The 23,575-nt window shown below is 40.5% G+C and overlaps 4 protein-coding genes across 6 annotated transcripts; 2 read left to right on the top strand and 2 right to left on the bottom strand.

Moving 5' to 3' along the window:
* Positions 1–1,122: 1,122 nt before the first annotated feature.
* LOC146632267 (WD repeat-containing protein 82-like) lies at positions 1,123–4,174 on the bottom strand. The gene is made up of 9 exons (XM_085354233.1): positions 4,014–4,174; positions 3,815–3,915; positions 3,662–3,728; positions 2,478–2,577; positions 1,970–2,086; positions 1,712–1,867; positions 1,535–1,604; positions 1,313–1,455; positions 1,123–1,213 (listed from the first exon to the last, which is right to left on the bottom strand). Exons 1-9 carry the CDS (start codon positions 4,172–4,174, stop codon positions 1,181–1,183), a joined length of 948 nt encoding a protein of 315 aa, XP_085210359.1. The 3' UTR covers positions 1,123–1,180.
* Positions 4,175–4,737: 563 nt separating this feature from the next.
* rpusd4 (RNA pseudouridine synthase D4) lies at positions 4,738–7,249 on the top strand. Its single transcript, XM_085354234.1, has 6 exons — positions 4,738–5,188; positions 5,893–6,100; positions 6,187–6,280; positions 6,471–6,621; positions 6,711–6,808; positions 6,902–7,249. Exons 1-6 carry the CDS (start codon positions 4,777–4,779, stop codon positions 7,100–7,102), a joined length of 1,164 nt encoding a protein of 387 aa, XP_085210360.1. The 5' UTR covers positions 4,738–4,776; the 3' UTR covers positions 7,103–7,249.
* A 214-nt stretch (positions 7,250–7,463) lies between these two features.
* qrich1 (glutamine-rich 1) lies at positions 7,464–16,244 on the bottom strand. 3 transcript variants are annotated; one of them, XM_085354235.1, is made up of 12 exons: positions 16,145–16,244; positions 14,879–15,138; positions 14,736–14,804; positions 11,621–11,758; positions 10,720–11,526; positions 10,193–10,352; positions 9,859–10,013; positions 9,646–9,760; positions 9,173–9,281; positions 8,927–9,078; positions 8,748–8,838; positions 7,464–8,660 (listed from the first exon to the last, which is right to left on the bottom strand). In XM_085354235.1, exons 1-12 carry the CDS (start codon positions 16,242–16,244, stop codon positions 8,471–8,473), a joined length of 2,346 nt encoding a protein of 781 aa, XP_085210361.1. In that variant the 3' UTR covers positions 7,464–8,470. The 3 variants fall into 3 exon arrangements, with proteins under 3 accessions (XP_085210361.1, XP_085210362.1, XP_085210363.1); XM_085354236.1 differs by having other exon boundaries at positions 16,040–16,186; XM_085354237.1 differs by lacking the exon at positions 16,145–16,244 and adding an exon at positions 15,802–16,008.
* Positions 16,245–18,997: 2,753 nt separating this feature from the next.
* Positions 18,998–21,448, top strand: LOC146632270 (proline-rich transmembrane protein 3). Its single transcript, XM_085354238.1, has 2 exons — positions 18,998–19,475; positions 19,809–21,448. The coding sequence occupies exons 1-2, from the start codon at positions 18,998–19,000 to the stop codon at positions 21,446–21,448; spliced, it is 2,118 nt and encodes a 705-aa protein (XP_085210364.1).
* Positions 21,449–23,575: the final 2,127 nt, after the last annotated feature.

Consider the following 23,575-nt stretch of genomic DNA (forward strand, 5'->3'; position numbering starts at 1 on the left):
TAGAAAATCTGTGGCGGGAGTTGAAAGTCCGTGTTGCTCGGCGACAGCCCCAAAACATCACTGCTCTCGAGAAGATCTGCATGGAGGAATGGGCCAAAATACCAGCTACTGTGTGTGCAAACCTGGTAAAGACCTATAGTAAACGTTTGACCTCTGTTATTGCCAACAAAGGTTATGTTACAAAGTATTGAGTTGTATTTTTGTTATTGACCAAATACTTATTTGCCACCCTGATTTACGAATAAATTCTTTACAAATCCTACCATGTGGATTCATGGATTTTTTTTTCACATTCTGTCTCTCACAGTTGAAGTGTACCTCTGGTGCAAATTACTGACCTCTGTCATCATTTTAAGTGGGGGAACTTGCACAATCGGTGGCTGACTAAATACTTTTTTGCCCCACTGTATTCCAGGCATTTAGACATGTGTACATCATCTACACGATGAAACCGAGCATCAGAATCGGTCAGACAGGCTGAGGAAGTAGACTGGTACTTGCATCGTCATTCATTTCTGACCACGTCCATCTCTTTATCACCACAGTGTAGTGGTCTTCAGATGGCTGCTTCAATCAGGATAATGTGCCGTGACACGAAGCGTAAACCATCTCCAACTGATATCCAACTTCTGTGTCTTCATGTCAATATGGACCAGAATCTCTAAGAAATGTTTCCAGCACCTTGTTGAATTTGCGCCACGAGGATCTAAGCTAGGGTAAAGAAGCACAGGATTTGGAAACACACACACACACACACACACACACACACACACACACACACACACACACACACACACACACACACACAGAAAACTCTCACTTGTTAGTGTTTGTCAGTTTACACTTATACTTCTAATATTGTTCGTTAATACAAAGGAAAAATAATAATAATAAAAGCACTTGTTGGAATTCAGATAATTCCTAGCAAACGTTTGAGGAGGGATGAGGGACAACGTTTAAAAAACAAGATTTTTTATTATATAACTTTAAACCAGTTTATTATAAAACCATCAATAAAAGCACAATTATTATTTTTTAAAAACACAGGCAAATAAAAGCTAATGAAACATCTTTTTAAAAAAAGGTAGAAACAACATAACATTTTTCCAAAATATTCCTTGGTCATGATGTTTGTAAAGGAAGGTCCAACTTCACTCCATGATGGTGACCTTTGGTGCCTTTACAAGTCATCAACACACGGGAGCCAAAAAGTCTGTTGAGAAAATAATTTTTAAAAAGTCAAAATGAGAACAATAAGCAGTTTTTCCAGCAGGAGATCAATGACACACTGGTAAGATAGGCTTGCTCTCACCGTGTTAGAGCAGGCACTAACAAACGTCATGAATCTGGGGTTGAACTGGAGCGCACTGATGGGTCCTGGATGCTTTCCATCCAGCACGGCCACTTTCATTCCACTCTCTGTGCTCCAAACGTGAACTCTCCCGTCTTCTGAGCCTGGAAAAACCAGAGTGTTAACAGGAAGCTTAAAGGAAAAGGCTCAAATCTAAAGTTTGAGGGTTTTTTTTTAGCTTACCAATCATGACAAACTGCGAGTCAGGTGTGAAGCAGGCCTCCAGTGAGATGCCTTTACTGTTGTTGTAGCCCTTAAAATGAGGAAAGACAGGGATGGCTTCAGCATGTAATCTGAAAATAATTATATTAACATAAAAACAGATGCAATTCCGTATTTTTGTTCCAATATGTCTCTTACGGAAAAAGTGTGCAGAACAGATCCATTGAAAGCATTCAAGACTCCAATAATCCCTTTATTTGTAGATATGAGGATCTGCTTCCCATCACTACTGAATTTGAGTCCAGTCCAGTCACAAACGCGATTAAACCTCGTTTCAAAACAGGCAAACGGGCCCTTCAACGGGAAGATTTTCAGATAATTAAGAATTTCATTTAAGGCTTTTGGAAAGAATGCATGTGAACACAAACAGAAAACCCTTAATGGACTCAGCTGTACCTTGTCAAAAGCACGAAAGTCATAGAGTTTAACTGTCTTTGAATCCACTCCTGCAGCAAATATCAGCCCATCGGGGTCAAACGAACACAGAGGTGTCCCCAGTGGATTTATCAAACCCTGAAAATCAGAGAGATTGTGCAACATAAACTGGTAACTTTCAAGAAATATGCAAAAGAATCCTCAATAATGACCACTTTCTGCATCACATGTTTTCATATTTATGTGTTTATTTCCATTTGGTGTTTATTTACTCCTTATATTTTTGCAAGGTTATGTTTCTGGTATTACCCATAGATTTATTATGTCTGAGCAGATCCAAGAGAGATTTGGAGACCTCTGGTGGTCAAGACTACTCAGGGACTACTAATCAACAGCACTTTAATAGGCAGTATTTTGTGTCACAATATAAAGCACACTATTCTATTACTGTAGCTGTTATTACACATTTGTAAATGTGTACAAATGGCAGAAGAAATGGAACTTTTCAATCAAGTGACAAACTACTTACTTGAGAGTTTTGACAGTGGAGGTCCCAGATCCGGATAGTCTTGTCCAGTGACCCAGAGATAAATGTGTTATCCACCGGAGACATGGAGAGAGCAGTAACCCTGAAACCCAAACAAACTGGTTTTAACTGATCAGGATTGAGCTAATGTTTTATTGAATGTAAAATTACTTTAAGGAAAGACAGACAGGAACAAGCTTTTCAGGAATGCACACTATATGCACATCCACAATGAGAATCTGAATTCCTCTGCAATCCAAAAGTGCTCTGTTGGACTGAAATCTGTGACTCTGGAGGCCATTTGAGTGCAACGCTTTGTTTCATCCAAATTTTGATCCTAACATCTCAAACTTACAGGAGAAATTGAGAATCATTTAATCAGGCAACGTTTTTCTTCTGTTGTCTAATTGTAGCGATATAAACCGTAACTACTGTTTATTGTTCTTAGCAGACAGGAGTGGCACCCAGTGTGATCTTGTGCTGCTTTAGCACATCTGCTACAGAAATGTCTGGAGAGCATTCAGAGATGCTCTATTGCATAACTTGGTTATAACGAGTGGTTATTTGAGTTACTATTTCTCTCCTTTCAGATCAAAGCAGTCTGACTATTCTCCTCTGTCACCAACGAGGAATTTTCACCCAGAGAAATGCTGCTTACTGGAATTTTTTGCTTTTTCAGATCATTTTCTGTAAATCTTGGAGTTGGTTGTGTGGGAACATCCCAGCAGATCAGCAGTATCAGAAGTACTCAGACCAGCCCGTTTGGCACCAGCAACCACGCCACATTAAAGTCACTGAAATTACCTTTGTTCCCCATCCTGATGCTCAGTTTGAAATTCAGCACATCACCTTCACCATGCCTAAATGTATTGAGTTGCTGCCATGACACTGGCTGATTAGATATTTCCACTAAAATCCAGTTCAACAGGTTTAGCTAATAAAGTCACCATTGAGTGTATATTTCTGTATTTTTATGAGCACACTGGAGAAAGCTCCAGAAAGGTAGAAAATGAGAATTCCACTCAACTACATTTTATTCTATTTAGTCTGGTTACAGTAAATAAAAGCATGTCCATTTACTTAGTAGGCATATAGGGTGCATACTATATAACTGTCTGCTTTCACTGAATACCAGTCTACATGTTTACAGTTGTGGTTGATTAAGGTTGTGTGTTTGCTTTACGCACCTCTTAGTGTGACCTGGGAAATATCGGATGTACTTGTTGTCAGTGAGCGAAAGGTATCTGATGGTATCTGAAAAATATCCCAAAATATATTTCATTTTCCAAAATGGACCACTAACTGTATTCGCATTGCTGTGCATGGCGTCAAGTGTTTACCATCCAGTTTGTTGGAGCTGTAGATCACTGTATTTGTGTCTCCATGCGTGTAGCGGATGAGGTCTACTCCATACTTTTTGCTGAAGAGGTTGCTTTTGCACCTGAGAAAAGCACAAGGACACCATAAGAACACAATGCAGTCACATTAAGGATCTTATTTATCATATACAGTATACTGTCTACAGTGGCTGCCACTTACTTTCCATCTCGCATGTCATACAGCAGTATGCGGTCATCGTCGCTGCTTGTTATCACATTTTCACCATTTGGGCTGTAGTCCACGCAGTTGACCTTCTCTTCGTTTTTCCGATGAGTCCTGGCCACTCTGAAACATCGTAATACACCGTCTGTGATCTTCATAGCTGCAGGCTTTTACCAAGAAAGCATACGTTAGGAGAAAAAACACTCCATCAGCTTCCTGTCTGAGATTTAATGAAGCCTGGTAATTATTTCGGTTTGGTTGAGCTATGCGCATCTGCTGTCCATTAGATCACTAAGGTGCTTGTATTTGCATTATGGCAACAAAAATCCACAGCAGACAACATGCAACTTTGTAACAACCGGAAATTATGATCGACTTAGTTTTATTCATCTACCAGGCGGGCGGTGCTTGCCAGAAGCTATAATATTTTGCAGTTGTGACCTGGCGGGCCGTGTAAGCGTAGTTAACAAATACACCCGTTGAGAGAAAGGCGGAAATTACCGGAATGCTTTTTTACATTTACGCAGTGTGTATTTGTTATGTTTAAGAGCATTTAAACGGATAGTTATATCGTTTGTCGTTTGGTTTTATCTATATAGTGTCTAATATGTCGGAATTATTTTAATTTGAATGAATGGATGAAATTATGCTTTTATTCTGAAAGGCTTGGCCCGGAACTTCTTTAATAACTTCAGAGTTCATGCTTGTGTTTTGAAGCTCGTGTGCGCCGTCTGGTCTGTGAGGTTCACTCAGTGCCGTGATGAACAGCTGTGGGAGACTAGCGCGTGTGTTTGACCGGAGATCCGGCCTGGATGTGCTCTTCTGTCTGGCCAAACCCCGGACAACCTGCCGCCAGTGTCCGCAGACAACACCGCCCCTCGCCCGGGGTCAGAGCACCGCTGCCAACCACACTCCAGGCTCCGACGCAGATGACAAACCCCGTGTTAGAGCCGTTGACCTGGCCCGTAAGATCCGAGGAGAGAAGTCGAAGACCCGAGAGACAGCGCCTCCCATGTCTGCCCAGCAGAGGAGGGTGATGGAGCTGAAACGGTTCAGTGTACAGTTACAAAATGTGCACCCCAACGTGCTCGCCAAACACCTCCACAGAAGCGTGCTGTACCAGAACAAGGATGTAGTGCTCGTCAACAAACCCTACGGCATCCCTGTGGCAGGTAAACCAACACTGGGCTGTCTTCTTTAATCTGATTACACTGACAAGAAGTTTGAAAAAGTTTTTATTTTCAGTTTGAAATAAAAATAAAAATCAACTCATTGTAATGTTAAGAAAAAAAACAATATGAGATCTTTGTAACTTGGTGTTTTACAATGGACATGGTCAGCAGCAATATTCAGGTAGACTGTGGTGTTTAAACGATGGTACTAAAGGGCACAGAGTGTGCCAAGAAAACATCGTCTGACATCATCCATTTGTACTGTTCTGTGTGAACCCGAAAGATGATTGGGAAACTTTATAAAATACTCAAACCTGCCTGTCTGACACCAAGAGCCATGCCACATTTAGTCTTTTAAATCACCTTTCTTTCCCATTCTGATCATGGCTCTGAACTATTGACCATTATTGATGCCTGCATGCTAAATTAATGTGATTATCTAATTAGATATTTGTATTAATGAACAGTTAAACATGTGTATGAAAAATTATGTGGTGAGACTATTTTATTGTTGTACATATTAAGGTGTTCTTAAACAGGCTCAGTATTGTTGTTATTATTATTATTATTGTTGTTGTTATTGTTAGGAGACATGCAGTATCATTACTGAGAACAGCTGGAATGACCATAAAAATGTCAGCTATCACACTGAAGCTGGGATGTCTAACTGGCACCACAAATGTAATGTTGCTGCTGTCTCCCAGATGACTCCGACGTCACATCCATCACCTCTGTGCTTCCTGTTCTCTCAAAAATGATGGATGGGATGAAGATCAAGTCTGATTCTCAGCTCATTCCCTGTCTGGGTCTAGAAAAGGACTCAACGGGAACTCTCCTGCTGGCCAGGAGGGATGAAGTGGTGGAGCACGTACTCGCTCTGAATAGAAATAACAAAGTGGAGAGGAAGTACTGGTGAGTAGGGGAAACTGATAAGGATTAATTAAATAATGTACATGCTAATACTCCCACTGCATGTTAGTTATGTTGTTCCTTTTCAGGGTTATCACGGTTGGTGTTCCTGTGCCATCTGAAGGTCTGATTGATATTCCCATCATAGAGAGAGAGGTCACAGGTCCTCAGCCACACTACAAGGTGCCTCTTATTCTGTATGATCATTGCTTTAAACATCCTTGTATGTACGGCTTTTAGCTTAGTAGTTAGTATGTTTATTACACATTAAATTAGTTTGGGTTTGTTGTCCAGAGCATTTGAGTAAATTACTAGTTATTGTTTAAATAATGGTGTGCATTTTCCAGTCTCATAACAACTTCTTTGATTTCAGATGGCTCTGAGTCCTCTTTACAGACTGAACGATGAAGGTGATGGTGTAACCAAAGTCCGAAGTCATCGCCAAGCTCATCCAGCATTGACCAAGTACAGAGTCCTGGACAGCAGCAGTGGTTGCAGCCTTGTGGAACTCCAGCCTTTTACAGGTAACAGTGCACATGTGAACAAAAGGAAATCATCCCAAAAACCTGCCTGGGCACATGTTCGGTATTTTTCTGCTTCATTGTGTTCACAGGAGTGAAGCACCAGATGAGGGTTCATATGGCCTTTGCTCTCGGGTGTCCCATTCTTGGTGACCACAAATATTCCCACTGGAGCAAACTGGCACCACAGGTAAGATGTTTACAGTCTCTTTTTTAACATGTATAAGAGTTTGATTTCTATTTTGTCACAAATGATGACTAAATAATACATTTCCTTCCACAGAAATTACCAGAACGTGTGTTGGGAAAACTTGGGATTGAACAGAGCAAGGTTCGGCACCTCCCCCTTCATTTACATGCACGACAGCTGACGCTGCCAGGAAGCAGCCAAGCTGACGTCAACGTGTCCTGCCCGCTACCGAAATACTTCACCCAAACACTGGGCCGACTGCATATAACTCTCCCAGATGAAAAACAAACGTGATCATCTCCTTGCTTTGTTCAGCGTTTAACAGTCCAACCCTGTTAAATGTAATTTAAATGTGGAATAGAACATCAGGATGTGTAACTACAGCGCCGATACGTGTGATAGTGGACAGATGTGGAACAGAATGTGTTAATTATTAAAAACTGATGCTATGGAACTGAATAAGAACCATTCAAATGCGTCATTATTAAAAAGACCCACAGCTCACTTTTTCTTTTTAGAAGACAGTAATCATTATGTTTCAGCTTGACATGACTTACTACAAAGATTCCATCTGCATATATTGTTTAATAACCTACTATACACACATACATGAAGGAATACGTTGGCAAAAATCCTTGATGGGTGTTTCAGATGTTAGTTTTATCCTGAGAAAAATCTGAATGACTACAATATACAGATATAGGTGACAAATTAAAGGGAAAAAAATCCAACAGTATATGGTGTCTCAGTTATGCTGAGGGAGTACGTCTCAGCTCACATTAATCCTATGTTAAAATGCTTCAGTTTTGACACGAGTGGCATCTCCCAGGATGCAGGAAGGGGTTGAAATACTTGAGCTATGAAATTATGAATCAGGCTATGACCTCTGGAGTCACCGGATCTTAAACAAAAAGTGCCCTGCGGGGGAGTTTGGGCCAACATGGCCACTACCATGGTTAAAATACCCATTTAGAGGATATCTTCTAGATAAAGAAAAATTGTGTCCTTCACTACAGCTGAGTTAAAGAGGCAGCACAGGCAACCAAGTTACTGAAACACACTGGTTTTGCCTTCAATTTGTCACCGATCTGTAGCACTTAACCATGTGAATGATTGAGTTTTAACTTATTCCACAAGCAATATCATGTAATTATGTTTTGGAAAAAACAGGCACAAGTATTTCAGATTCAAACTTATCATACATGGTCCAAAATGTATTTTTAAAAAAAAGTTGTGAGCACTGGTCCCTGTAACTGTCTTAAGATTATTACTAGTGGTACTAGAGAATTAAGACGTGAACAGCCTGTGAGGTTAAGAAAGAAAAGATTACAGTTGTTTAATCATTTATAAGATTGACTTTGTACACGAACGTGTATCATCTCTGCCCAGCTGAGAAGAGACTAAAGTCTTGCTCACTTGCCGGTTCAAAAGTTACAGAGGTGATATCTTACAAAGGCAGCCAAGAGAACGAGAAGTCCAACCCACCGGTCAAAAACAGAGATAATAAGAAGAGAAGAATTTATGGATCTGATGAGCATAATCATGATACTCTCCTCAGAAGTTGTTCCACTTTATTTTAATGGCCATCGATGATAATAGTCAGGATGGATACTGCATAGTCAACAATCTGGAGAACAAGTTCCTGTGAGCCAAGTCCTCAATCTAGCTCACATTTTCTGGAACAACACAGATGATCTCCTGGATCTCTCTGACCACGATGATGCGAGACAGCATTTGTTCCACCTGCTGAATTGTGAGGGGCTGAGAGGAGTACCACATCGGGCTGTTTGGTGCAACGACAGGCTCTGGAGTCATGTAGTACGCATCGTTACGTCCTTTAACGCTCTGTGGGCTGGAAAAGAAAGTTAAGCATGTGTCTGGGGGTGTAAACTGAAGAGTAATCATCACATAAATCCTACTAAGCTGAAGTGCTGCTCACCATTTGAAGAGGTAAAAGTCATAAAGTTTGATGGGACAACGAAGAGGATTCGCAGGATCCTCGATCTGCTCTTCATACATGTCATCGGTTCCTAAATGATGCAGTACACAGCAACAGGTCAACAACGGGCATTTCTGCTATCCAACACTGAGCTAATCACGACCTGAGCAAGAGAGTACCTTTTTGTCCAGCACTGTGTAGGCCTTGCCCTTTGAGAAGGCGAATACTGGTTGCTTTGTCCTTGGCGTTAGTTGGGTTCTTCCTTGAGTGTCTTAAGACTTTAGAGAAAGCTACTTTCATGTGCTGTTCAGGTGTTATCAAGTGGAAATACCTGCAACAAATACGACATTGTACCATATTCGGTATTTGACTCTGAGCGATTAGAGAGAGGATAAAAGACTAAGGGCCATTCAATGGTTACTCACTTAGTGTTGAAATACATTAGAGTTGTGAGCAATGTGGAAGGTGAATGTGCGCCAAGCTGTTTACACTCCCACAGCATCTCCTCTGTCACGTGACTTGGGATGATATAACCTAAGAGGAAAACATACCATGAGTACGGCAGGATTCACATGCATGTGTTTAAGGCTTCAGCGCATCTCCGTCATGTTGAACAGGATGATGTGATCCCGAACTAAATCGTCGATCTGCTGCTTAGCTCGTCCTTGCCAAAAAAAATGCTGTTAACTGCATAAGGTTAGTAAAGTGCAGCTAGCATGGCTAATGCAAACAGGCAACAGAAGCTCTTTTAATCTTGTGAATGACTGATGGTTGTTGCTATGACAATCATGCCAGAAAAGATCCCAAATGTCAAAGATGTCCATTGTCGAGTGTTTACATACATGTAAATGCTGCCTGAATATCGAAAACAATTACAAAATTGTGGATTTTGCCTTACCTAAAGGATGCACAGTGGGTTTCCAGTCGTGCAGGATTTTGTGTAAACTTTCGCAAAATCGAGTGTAATATGGATCATTGAAAATATCATCCACACGTCCATTTTCAGAAAGATACTATAAAAAAAGAAAAAAAAACCAACAACACAGAAAAGCAATTTCAGCCTTAGTTTTATTCTTCCTGCCTTTTTGTGGTTGAGTATGGAGATACTAACCTTCTGTATACACAAGAAAACATAATACAGGACATCGGGAGCAAACTGTTCGTCCTCGGATCCTCGTGCCTCCTGAGTCATCAGGGAAAGACCCAAGTTTAACTCCGCCACTGCACTGGATACCAGATCTTCCTGAAAACGCAGGGGCTGACGACCTGAACGCAGAAATACCAGAAAACACTACGTTTGGAGAAGCAGTGTAAAACTGACTTTACTTCTAGGTGACTAAGAATAACAGTACGTACTACAGAGTGCCAACAGCAAAATGTTGTGACTTCCTCTGGTTTCAGCAAGAGCTCACTGTTACTGAGACAACTGTAACAGGCCTACTTACGTCCTATGGGCGCAAGCTTTGTTGTTTCCCGTTTGCTTAGTTCAGCATTTTTTCTCTTCACCCAAAGGCGCCAAACCTCCAGCCCTTCCTCTGGCTTTAGACACACAGGAACCAGAATCTCTGTGGGTGCTTCACCCTGAGCTTCAGTGGCTACTTGACCCTGCAGTAGAAGAGCAAAGGAAAAAAAAAAAAAAAAAAAAAAAGGTTTTTGAGAAAGATGGCAGCAGAGTTAAACACATCTTATTAATTACATGATGGTAATTCATAGTATGATAATACTGTTATGTTGTAACATGGTATTGTTATGATTAGTAGTATTAACTAGTCCTAGTTAAACTAGTTCACATTCTTAATTCAGAAAGGAAAAAAAGGCTAAAAATAAACATGAACTTTTGAAAACACCATCATGATTATGACCAAAGCAACAATTATCAGTTATGTTCTGTTACATTTGCACAGGGCAAATTTAGTTCCAGCCATAATCATCGAGGACCAGAGTACAACTGTAAGACGGAGTCTTTTCTAACCTGCAGATGGAGCTGCTGGTCTTGTCCATCTTCCCCTTGACTCTGCTGTTGATTTGGGTCCCATATTTGCACTGACTGTGTAGTGTTGTATGTCCCTCCTACGGTCTGCACTGCCACGGGGATATGAATGTTGCCGTTCATGAACTGTGCTGGGAAGAGGGTCTGCACGATCTCTTCCTGCGTTGCAGTGGTGGCCGAATGCACGTCGGCAGACCTCGATGTGGAATTTGGGGACATTTTGTCCTTGCCGTTGGCGGTAGTTACTTGCACTGTGCTATACGTCTCCTGTGGTATAGCAATGTGAGTTACACCCTGCTGCTGTGGAGTGGAGTACACAGGGATGGTCCAGGTCTCACCTTGGGGACCTGTGATTGTTCCTGTAGTGCTGTACAGCTGAGCACTGTCAACTGTGAGCAAATCCGGTCGTAGGGACACATAACTTTGCTGCTGGCCTTGAGGGATGGCTAAAACTGTAGCCACCTGCTGCCCCTGTGGAACAGCATACGAAACAGCTAGGGGGACATCCATCTTACGCTTCTTGGCTGGTTGGAGAACAGTGGGGATAGTGCTGGGCCTCCGCTCTGCCTCCCTGGTAGAGTCCTGTTGCTGAGCAGGAGTCATGGTCTCAATGGTCTGGATCTGGATTTGTTGCCCACCCTGTAACTGAATCTGCTGGCCGGCCTGAAGTTGAATTTGCTGTCCCCCAGGCAACTGAATATGCTGCATTCCCTGCAACTGGATTTGTTGGCCACTTGACAGTTGGATTTGTTGTCCTCCAGCTACGGCGGCAACCAACTGAGCCTGAATCTGTGAAACACAGTAAACATGTTTTTTTTGTTTGTTTGTTTAAATGGGGAAACATGGAAAAACCTGATAGACGTAACTGAAGTTAATCCTCTACCTGCTGTTGCTGCTCCTCTGTGAGCTCTCCTGCCTGCACAAGCTGGGCTGTTGAGATTCCCTGTATGTCCTGCTGAGAGGGGTGGGCCACCTGAAGAACCTGACCAACTGTTTGGCCCTGCTGTTCTTGGATCTGAACCTGGCACAGAGGGAGAGTAAGAAAAACAGACAGACTTGTAAGCAACCTTATGAATCATAAACACACTGAAATACTTTTCTTTGACATTTCTGCTATGAACAACACAACAGTCATCAAAGTCATAAGGCATCTCAAGTTTATACATTTGAAGTCTCAGTAAGATACACCCATGTCTGAGGTGACCGATCCTGTTTTAATTACATTAATGTGAATTGAACAAGCATGAAACAGCAACCATAATCCTGAGAGAAAGTTGATCTTTTTTTTGGCTTGTGATACTTCATAGAACTAACTTCTGCTACTAATCAAACAGATATTTCATTGATTGTGCTACAAGGTCTTTAATTATCTGCACAACAGGCAAACAAAAAGCAAACACCCTCTTTCCAATTACATTAAAAACATTTACATTGCTTTAATTTTTATTGCACAGAAGGACTACAATGTGATGGTACAAATCAGTATAACCAGTCAGAAATGTATCCTCCATTTCCACCTGCACCTTTTCCTACTGAAGAATCATTGTGACCACAACATTTTTCTGTAAAGTGCTCCTTTGCGTGGTTTTCACATTTCCTGTTGGCTCTGTATGCATACTTAAATACTAAGTGAAAGATCTTCTGTTTGTATTCAGTAGGAAAGGGATTCCTTCCAGTGAGCCTGACTGTAGCCTCTCAGAAGGCACTGCTTTGATATTTGGATTGGATATCAGTCCAATACTCGATCCAACTTTTTGGGTCAGTATGGGATCCATTCCTTTGAGTTCTACAATGTTTTCTGTTTACCAGATAACAGCAGCAGTTAGCGCCACAGCTAACACAGCATGGAGGGAGGTTTGGGGTCATTTCATGCTGCTACACCAACAACTTCTATCTGTACATCTGCAGAAGCATTTATTTAACTGGAAACTTTCCTCCTGTTTACTTTCACTCTCATTATGCTCTGTCCAGTCATGCAAGATGGAAAGTTTTGTGTAACACTTTTTAGGAGTGTTTACTAAACTTATGATATAATTATAATTTAAAATGTGATCAAGTCAGTTAAAGTTAATTTCACTCCAGCTGTCTCATTCTTGATGAAGAAAGTACAACGCCTGTAAATGACACCAGTTTGCAGCCTAATGACTCCAGTCCAGTGCAAATAGATTAAATGAACAAGAATATATTTCTATAGCCTCCCTTTTTCAATAATAAATACCATAAATTCTGTAAATTTATAGCCTGTTTTTAACCCTAACCCTTTTCAAAACTTGTGAAAACTTAAGTGGAGTATGACCTCATTTCATACAAATGATTCACATCTATAGCTGATAAAGACAACACCAGTACACATTTTATGTGCTATAAGAGTGTCATATTTTGATGGTTTGGCTACAGCAATGTCTCACATTTACATTTTCAAATGTAGGACTAGGAGAAAAACCCAGGCATGTCTGAGAGGAACAGCAACATGTCAGCCTCTGATAGATTTAGTAAAAAGGGAGCTACCTTTCAAATATTCCAGAAAACCACTCCTGCAAAAGGTGGAGAAACTTTGAGGAGAGCCTCGCAGCTCCTGACATGTAACCCAAAAGTAAACAAATGCCTCAAACTAAGCATTACTACGACAGGAAGAGCCAATGGTGGGTAGAAATTACCAAATCAATCACCTGCAGGTGTTTAAACAGCTCAACCCAAGAAAAAAAAACAAAAAACAACATAAAACATCCCGGGTAAAAAAAACAAAAAAAACCAAAAACGTTTTCAGGTTAATTATATGACAATACTGCGCAGGTGTTTGAGGTTAAGCTACTTTAGTTATTGATAAACTCAAATGTTAAGCAGTTATTTTATATGTTTATACAGACTTACATGGAAACACTACCTCGGCTACTTTTGTGATTACATTTGACGTATGCTGTGTCACTGTATGTAATGCTGTTGCCATCTTGTTTTGACAGATTCACATTTCAAATTTCATTTCAGTAAGAGAGTGCACTTCATGTACTTACACTTACAAAAAAAGCTGCTGTCTGCAAGTGTTTAAAATTTTTGTATTTTTTTTTCTATATCACCAAAATTAGCACAAATTTTCTGATGAAATATCATGATATAAATTTTGAATCTATAATTACCCACCCTTATTTCAATCTCTTCCTCACAGTGAGAAATACAGCTTTCTAATCCAACACTGAGATCAAATCAGTACATCAGCAGAGACTCACAGTCAAAGCAGTGGTGTCAGATCAGAAAGGGAAAAAGCTGGACTGGTACATCCTTAGTAGCCTCAGGTTTTTAATGTCAACATAGATGCATTCTCATATGTGTGACAGTGTATCAGGCTATGCTATGGAGTAATGCAAAAATAACGCACTGCTTTTTAAAACAGTAACTAATAATTTGTAACATATTCTGGTCTCTATGTAATGACACAAACACTAGTGAGTAATTGTGGTGTGCTGAGACTGAGAGGACAATCGGCTATATAAAATTTAAACACACTATGTTTTTGTATGAGGTTAGGCAGGAAGAGTCTCTGTGGACTACGTTTGCAAATGACATCATGTTCGATTAGTTTAAATTTCTAGGATCAACCATGCAAAGCAACAAACAGTGCACAACAGAGGTGAAGAAGAGAGTGCAGGCAGGGTTGAGTGGATGGAGACAAGTGGCAGGGTGATTTGTGACAGAAGGATAGCAACAAGAATTTAAAAGACGGTAGTGAGACCTGCTCTGATCTACGGTTTGGAGACAGTGGCACTGACAGTAAGACAAGGCGGGACTGCAGGTCACAGAGCTGAAGTTGCTCAGATTTGTTTTTGGAGTGACCAGGATGGATATGATTAGAAATGAATACATCATTGGGCCAGGTCAGGTTGAGCAGTGTGGATGCAAACTTTGAGAGTTTGTGTGAAAGAGGAGGATAGGGTGAGATAGGGTGAGATGGAGGCAGATGATCCGACCAATAACAAGAGCAGCTGAAACAAGAAGAAACTAACCTGCACTTGAAGCTGCTGTTCAGATCCTTGATGCAGCTGGGGTGACATCTCTGTTGAGGTCACCTGTACCTGTTATAAAACATTTACATGTAATTGCAAACCACCAAACAACATAATTCAACACCCAATATAAAGTGTCTTACTGGACAGGCCAGCTCCAGGAGAGATCCTGCCACCTCCGTGCTGTCTGTGTAAACACAGTTGGCACCCTGCTGATGGTACACCATGGCTGTACTGGTGGCTGCCCCTTCCTGCTGGCTGAACTCCTGCAGCACCTCTGGGCCCTTGGCAAGAGACTCCAGGAACTCCTTCATCCTGTGCTGAGGCACAGTGCGGGCCTTTTGCCGCACATATTCGTCAAAGGAGACCACCCCACTCTCCTGCTCGTTCATCGTCACTGGACCTGGAAAGGAGATTTTTCTTTTACACTTCTAAGAGCACAGTTACATCCATTACATCCTAAACAAGCTGCATTTGCAATGTTCATGTAAAATGATGAGAGACAGCTTTTCTCTCTTACATACAACTACAATGATGCAGTTTAAATGTTTGTCAGTAAGGTTGGGAACGTTAGGGTTGCTATGTTAAATGCATTTGGCTTGGAGCTAATACAATGACTGTGCTTTGCTTAAATCAACTTTTCCTACAATTAAGAAACACTGCAATCACAGATTAGCTGAAAGGTAAACCTAAATGTTTACTATGAGCGATTAACTGGGTTTAATAGCAATGAAGTAATGAAGCAACGCACCAACAATGGTGCCTGGTTTCATTATATTGACAGTTTATGTGACAGCTAGTTGTTAGCATGCTAGCTTAACAATGTTAGCTAGGCGCTGTTTTGCCACAACCCATATGGATAGTTCACTGAGTAGCAACCGCCGACTGCATTCTACACTGTTGAATACCAATGTAATTTATGCCGTAACTTATACAACACGGCTATAGTTTTACTCATAATAGAGGCTATCGAACTGTATTTAACACAGCAACACCTCGCTGGCTAACCACTGTGCTAACGTTAGCTAGCGAGCTAGCTCGGCTGCTCTGGATCCTGTCATGCTACCTTAAATAAAATGAAATCCTCTTGTTTCCGCCAAGGCACGGTGTTTAAAACCAAAAAGCCGATAAACGTCTAACAGCTACCACCAGCATACCATTTACTTGGCTACATAGCACATTTTAGCAGCTGTGCAATACCGCAAAACAATGCCGTGATTACACGGAGATAAAATTTAACCATTGGCCGATTCTCTGACGTCTGCTTATTTCACGCTGAGCTCCGGGTTGTGTTAATAGTTTACCACTTCCAGCAAAGCGCAGGTTTAGTTATGCGGCGAAATCCCACGTCGTATGTCCAAAAAAACACCACTCAGCGACACACGCACAAAACCCCACACACTGTTTACCAAGTGAGACATAAAATGACGGAAGTATAGGCCCCGAAAACAACGCGGCTGCTCTCCACACTGCTCTGCCAACCAACGGGCTGATAACTGCAGCTCCCATCCCGGTAGCAAGAGCAGCACTGTTATGAAAACTTACATGACATTTGGACGAGAAGTGCAACCACATTTGTGTAGTTAAAGGTAGGGCATGTCTCATCTGTAACGGTGGGTCAACCGTAATCTGGCAGTGCAAGATAATCACAGTCTCTCAGATTAAAACAGGGTCATTTGCATTGAAATGATAGAACCTATATACACAGATACCCAGTTTGAATGATCGCAATAAATAGACAGCCTTTTACAATACCACTCCTTTCATTGAGGATTAATTTAAAAATCAGACAAAATAATGACTGATCATTGTCATACTATTAGATATCTGTTCTAATATTACAGAAAAGTAGGATCTGTATAGTTTTAAATTAGATAGATATTGGCCACATTATGTGGTTAATTGGCCTTGGTTATTTATTTTATTTTAAAATATTTTAGTAGGGATTCCTTACTTAAATTATTATTTTCGGTCAAACTGTTTTTATGTTACGATGTCTCTGTTTTTGATTATTAATCATTTTATTTTATTATTAACTGTTTAATTTATTTCCTCTGACTCTGGAAATCAAGATACGTGACTTTAAATGAACACAAACATTTTCTTCCAGGATGGTTCTCCTGAAGCTTGGTAAACATGAATGCATGTGCCTTTAACTTGTTCTAACTTCCCCAGTCTGCCTTAAAGAGCCAGGCATGTGCTACTGAGGGCCTCCCCCTGTTCCCTCCACAACAAACTGCCTCTTGCCCTTCTTAAGGTGGACCTAGACAGATGCGCTGTGTGCATAGGCTGTGTCCTCTACACACTGGATTGGAAAGAGTTAATTCCCACACTCGCTGCAGACTATCTCTGACTCTACAAGGGCTCTCTTATGGCAGCGTTTATGTAGTATGTGTACATTTTTCTTTAACTGCTTAACATCTTCCAGGGTGTTGGCAACACATCTAGGGTTAAGGATAGGTTCTTGTTAAATGTCCACCCCTGTTTATAGACTTTAAAACACCCAAATTCTGAGTCTATTATAATTAACCCCTTGAGGTCTCTCATCACAAGCAATGATCCTAGAAGATGTAATTTAAAAAGAAAATGTCCAAATTCTTTGCAGTAAGGGGACAAAATTATTTTAACATATGCAACAGAACTATTTTTTCCAGTATAATATATACTGGCTTTTCTCCAAAATACAGGGTTACGTTTATGGTTTGAGGCTAAATTGGGGCTGTCAGCAAAGATGACTTGGAACTAAGAGGGTTCATGGAAAAAACGAAAGTCATAATGCGGTGAATCTTCATTTGAAATGTAACATCTTCTAGTTTCTGAAAATCTGCCTGTTTAGCAAAATCTAGCCCGAACACTATCACCATGGTGGACGTTAAGAGGAAAGAAAGCTGATCCATTATTGATAGAGAAAAGACCACAGGATTCATCTGAGTGGTGACTAACACTCTCCTAATTTGATCATAAAGCGTAAGTCTTTCACATGCACACTCTGGAAAAATAATAAGCTAGTAAGTTGGCATGAAACAGCTTACTTGGCTCGTGACTTACTGGCTTATCACTGCAGGTGACTTTATGCCACTGTAAGAATCTTAATGTAATCCTTTTGAGAAGGATTTACCTTTAAACAGCCATTAAAACAAAACAGAAGGCTTGTAGGTTGTTATTAACAGTCGGTCATTTACAACTTTGATTTTCATTTTAAAATCCTTCATTTATGAACACTGCAAACAATAAACAGGAATTATTTATTCAACTTTTTTTCTCCAGAAATGGGCCATGGTAATCAGGTCTTTGTTTTACTAGCGACATAGTGATGGAAAGTTGCCAAGTAACCAGCAGGTGCAATAAGCCGTTAGTTAGTTGTGAGCGCGCCAGTCAGTATGTTCAAGGCTCACTGTGATGCACCTTGTGTATCACCTCAGAAATCAGGCTTTACACATACTTTTACCAGAGATGCAGCACAACCCGTGATGCACTAAAAAGAAAGCAGAAAATAAGACTTGATCGCAGGTAAGTCAATGAGTTAGACTGATTTGACAGCTGAATGATGTGTTGTCATGTGTGTTTTATACTTGTGTTTGCCTGAATCATAACTGAACTATGAAGGGGTAAAATATTTCAGTTTTTCAGAGTTTTTCTGGATTCACAGCATTTTCTAGTCTTTCTAATTGCATTTAGATACCTATTGTTTACACTGCCTGATTTATTACTGAAATGGCTACTTTATATTTTTGGTCCGACTGACTCATATTGTGAACAGTTTTTCCAAAGTTGTGTTGTAATTTTGCTGATTCAAATGTGCATTTATTGTAGAGGGTGCACATCCTCCAGATTACACGTAGAAAATATTGTCATTTAGAACTGAAACATAAAAGTTCGTCTGTGTGAATCTAAATATATTTAATAATCATTTACCTCCCCATTATGGCTGTGAAGAAAGTGTTTCAGTGTTTATTTCAAGGTAAAATCAAGTTTTAGCCATCTTGACATCAATAAATATTTTTAGTACATATGTTTGTGTTTACCAAAGCAGTTTTTGATTATTTAGTTGCTGTGAAAGTGTGGCAACAAAAGAGGAACTTTTTATTAAAAGAGGCTTTTTATTATCTTGGTTGGCTGAAGTTTTGCGTTAGCTTCAGAAAAACTGTAAAGCATATTTTTAGACTGTTAATTTTAGTGCTAGGGACATTAGGAACCTGAATGCATGGAAACGTGTTTCAGTGCTTTCGCTCTGTCTTCTCTACAGATCTTGGCTGTCAAAAATGGGGCGTCTGCTCTTTGTGACACTAACCGTGTCCCTCTCTTCACTTGGAAGCCTTATTCAGTCTTCGCATTCACCATCCAACTCTGGCTCAGTCCAAACAACTCAAAGTGGAGCCAGAAACAACAGCAGCCTGGACAGCTTGGCCAGGGAAGTAATCTTTCAATCAGAAAGCCCTGTAGAAGGCAGCCGGTATAGTGTTGGCAGCATGGAGTTGCAGCAACTCATCAATCAGGCTGTCACTCCATTGAGCAAAGAAACCCACTCTGGGTCTGGAATCATAGTGGGGACAGAACCCAGCCTGCACCACTCAGGGCCTCTGGACCAAAGAGCTGACAAAGCTAATACTTCAATTACAGGAAACACTCACCCCAGTGCACCCGTAATCTCAGAGGGAGCTCTGCTGGAAGGCGGCCACATAACAGCAGAGCGCTTACAAGAGAGTCATACCTCTGCTGTGAAACACAACTTCCCAACTCGTAAGTAAAGCTGTGATATGGAAGTGAAGTAGCGCACATAGTGCATTACTTGACGTTTTTCTTTAACTGCATCAAATTGTCAGGTGGTCACAGTGAGATCTAGTATAAAATTATATCCTTCTTTTCACATTTTTGTATGAAAAATCAAATTTAAATTATTTAAAAAGCAAATAAAGTAAAAGTGATTGATATTGGATCTTTTGGTTCGATGTAGCTGTCTGTGACACTGCATGCTGTGCAACTATGCTGGTAATCGGGCTAACAGAACAGTATGTAAAAATTCACCATGAAATTATTTTTAATTAAAAATATAAAATCTTCTCTTTCTTTCAGGTGGAGACCGCCCTAAACTTCCTTTCCATACCAGTGCGTTTACTTCCATGATAAATTATAAACCTTCAGAACCTGGAGGCCCCTGCGTGCTGGGTGTTGGGCCGTGTATTGTTCTTAAAAACTTTAATGGCACCAGTCTGCTCTGGGACGACATGAGGCGCACACTGGCGTTTGCCTGGGAATTGCACGTCTTTGGGTCTGCCAGCCTTTTCTTGCTGATGGCTTGCCTGGCAGTTGTGGGGACGGCTGGAGCATGTACGCTTCCTCGGCCCCTCTGTTACACCCTGATCCTGGCAAATAGCTTCCTAATCATGGGTGGTTCTTTGCGTACCATCCTCCTCATACTTGACCCCTATGGTACCCGTCAGATTCTGTCTCATGCCACTCTGGCAGCGCTACATAATGTTCCTCTGCAGCTTCTTCTGTGGGTGCAGCTTGCTCTCGCTCTGGTTACACTGAAAGGGTTAAATTTATTACTTTTCCCACTAAAGCTGCAGCACCCATGGGTGGTTGGAGGGTTTGGTATATTTCATTGCTCTGCATTATTTGTAGCCGATCTATACTCTTTAACTTTAACCCCTGCTGTCCCTCTTTTGCTACAGACCCTTTCCCTCTGCTGGGGCCTCCCATTTTGCTTGGGGATCCTCACAAAGGCCCTTTCCAATCTGCAACCCTTTCTCAGGTCCTCTTTACCACAGTGGGCTCCTTCACAGAGGCCCGAGAGGCGCGGAAAGCGAGTCATAGCAGGGTGCGCTTTCCTTGGGGTGCTATGCTGCAGCCTTCAGATGTATAGTCTCTTCTGGCTTTATGGGCTACTGGGAAACTGGAGGCGCTTTGGCTGGGGCTGGTGGCTGAGTCAGTTCTGGGCGAGACTCCTTGAGTTAGCCTGGGGATTCTCTTTGCTTGTCCTGGGATCTTGGATCTTCTGGACTCCATCTAAGGGTCACACAAGGGGTGATCATGTGCAGAGCAGAGTGGAGGCATTCAAAAGAATGGAGGATAAAAGCTTTTGGGATAGGGTGTTAGCCACTGTGTGGAAAGTCCCACTAAAAAAATCAGATAAAAGCTGGGAAGACCTGATGCCAAATAACTGGTCCAAATATAACCTGTCAAAAGCAGGTATCAGCAACAACATAATGTCCCCATATGATGATCGAACATCCACCCAAATATCAGAGCACAAGTCTGATCCTGGTAGTAGCAGCTCGGACTCTCAGGCAGCATTGCTGTGGCAAAAAGTTGGTGAACGTGAGTGTATTCTTTCACTTATAGAGTTTGACATTCGGCCCCCATCTCCTATTAACCTCAGGCGCAGCATTGACAATGCTTTTCACCACGGACAGCTTGTAGCAGGGAGTCTGTTCACACCTCCGCCTCCCTCATGGACAATGGGCACCAATGATGAAGACGGTGGTCTAAAACCCTTCCCTCCAGCTTTTATCAGCTACGGCTGGATGGACACAGAGTCCATTTCGGCATCTCTAGACCATTTCCAGGCCAAAGAACCAGTACAGTCACCCAGTGCTGCATCTGAAAATAATGGCAGCAGTGAGTCTAAAGCTGCTGCATACATGAGAGAGGAATTCTCTGCAGTGATGCATCAGCATTACTGGTCAGATGACGATGTCATAGACCTCTAAGGACATAAACTTCTTTTACATAAACTATCATATTTCTTTTAGTAAAAACTGTTTACTATGGGTGGGTTTGATAATGCAAAAATACAGTCAGTATGACCTGAAATTTGTCACTTTTTATGTGATCTTTATGTTTTTGAGAAGATGATGGTACTTTCACTTAAATAAATCTGTTGAGTCAGATTTTTTTCTCCTAGTGAATAATATGAGTATTTAATAATAATAAAGGTCTAATATGTTTTGTTCTGTCAGTGTTATTTGTGTATGTAGGACAGATGACCTTTAATTCAGCAGGTTACCATCTCTTATCTGTTGACATCTGATTAGTGTACCAACAGCGACTGGATGTTTTTACTGTCTTGTTTGTAAATCAATTTGAATTTATATGAATAATATGATCAACAATAAATTTAGAAATTGAAAGAATAAATTTTGTGCTAACCATGTTTTACATCATACCAAATTTACTTTTATTGATTTTGCCTCAAATATGTGTGTGTGTGTGTGTGTGTGTTTGTGTTCAAATCATAATAATGGCAGTCAGCATGGAGGTGTAAGGATGTAATCTTTTAGTAGATGTTTAGATCACTGAAAACTGGTTTACGTAAAGCTGAAAAACCGAGAAACAGAAGATTTTGAGAAGAGGTGAAAAAAAGAATAGAATTTAAACATTCGATTTTAGACATGGGTGTGGGTAATTATCCCGAACAAAAGGGAATTAATTAAACTTAGTAGCATTTAGTTGTGTTATTATTCAGCTTGAATTGTTTGATATAACTACCAGTGTTAGAAAAAAGGAATCTATTGGGAAGAACTCAAAATTTTCAAAAAGTCATAAATTGACAAGAAAAAAAATTGTACAGAGACAAAGTGGTAAATTCAGGATTAAATAAAGGCACATTTACAAGAAAAAACCTCAGAAACATTTGAAATTTTCTGAGTTTTCTTTTTCCTGCTGAATTTGGAACTTTTTTAAACCTACATTTTGTTTTTTTTAATCGCAAACTCGATGGTTATTTTTCCCATAAATATTTTAATCTTCTTATTTCTACTTTCAGTAGCCCCAATGCATATGTCGTAATGTCGTATTTCTCAGTGGTGCGCAAACACAAAAAACAGGATAACAGAGCTGATTAGTCCAGTACATGCTTATCATACACAACAAAGACTTCTCCCGCTACAGGTTGACATGGCAATGAATGATTGGTCAACAGTTTGAAAAGCGGGTGGTTCTGGAGATTACCTTTGAAATCATTTTACAAAAGCACCGTTATATAATAATTAAAGGTGTGATGCCTTGCCTCCATTTGCTGTATGTTGCAGTGACAGTTTCTCAATCGTTTTTCAAACTTTGTGATGATTTGTGATGATGATGCAGTGGGTGCTGTGCAAACACCTGCAGCAGTGTGATTGATGTTTAGCCTAAAACTTTGCTGACATTCAAATGTGACCATCAGAGTGACTTAAATTGGTAAGTTTCAATAGCCTAAATACCATCTCACATCTGTCTTATTAAAGGTGGTGTGTCCGGCGACTCACTGTTTACTTTTAAACAAAAGATTTGTTAATGATTAATTTTAAAATGTAAATTATTCATTTGGAATAGATCATAAAAACCCAGCAGACCACATCAATCAAATCAAAAAGTCTGAATATATTTAATATTCTAATTATTCTAAATCAAACACTTTTCATTTAGTGTATGAATATTGAATATGCATTGATACTATTGAATTTAGATTCACTAGATTAAAAAAAAAAGATTAATGGTTAATAATCAGATATTAAAACTACTGGAGTGTTTACACGTGTAGCATCTGTGGATCTATTGTTAAACAGTTTTCTGAACAGTTGACATTTACTGCACCTTCTAATTGATGCATGTGCTCACAGATCAAGGTGTGATGGGCCCTCTTGTGGTCAAACATTGTAAACAAACATTTACTCAGTTTATTTCCTTGCAGGATAAAGAATATTCACTCCTTCCTTTATGAGCGGATGGTGAGTTTTTGGTTACTTGCCTTTTGCTACCCAACATTAACCCTACTACAACACCAATCGCACCTCCTGGTGAAAGTGGTCAGGTCCTGCGGCAGACTCAGTACCCTCAGTTCCCAGTGTTTCCACAAT

The sequence above is a fragment of the Diplotaxodon limnothrissa genome, linkage group LG5 (assembly GCF_057381915.1).
Source record: "Diplotaxodon limnothrissa isolate DT_005_m linkage group LG5, D_limnothrissa_male_GT1.1, whole genome shotgun sequence".
Classification (NCBI taxonomy): domain Eukaryota; kingdom Metazoa; phylum Chordata; class Actinopteri; order Cichliformes; family Cichlidae; genus Diplotaxodon; species Diplotaxodon limnothrissa.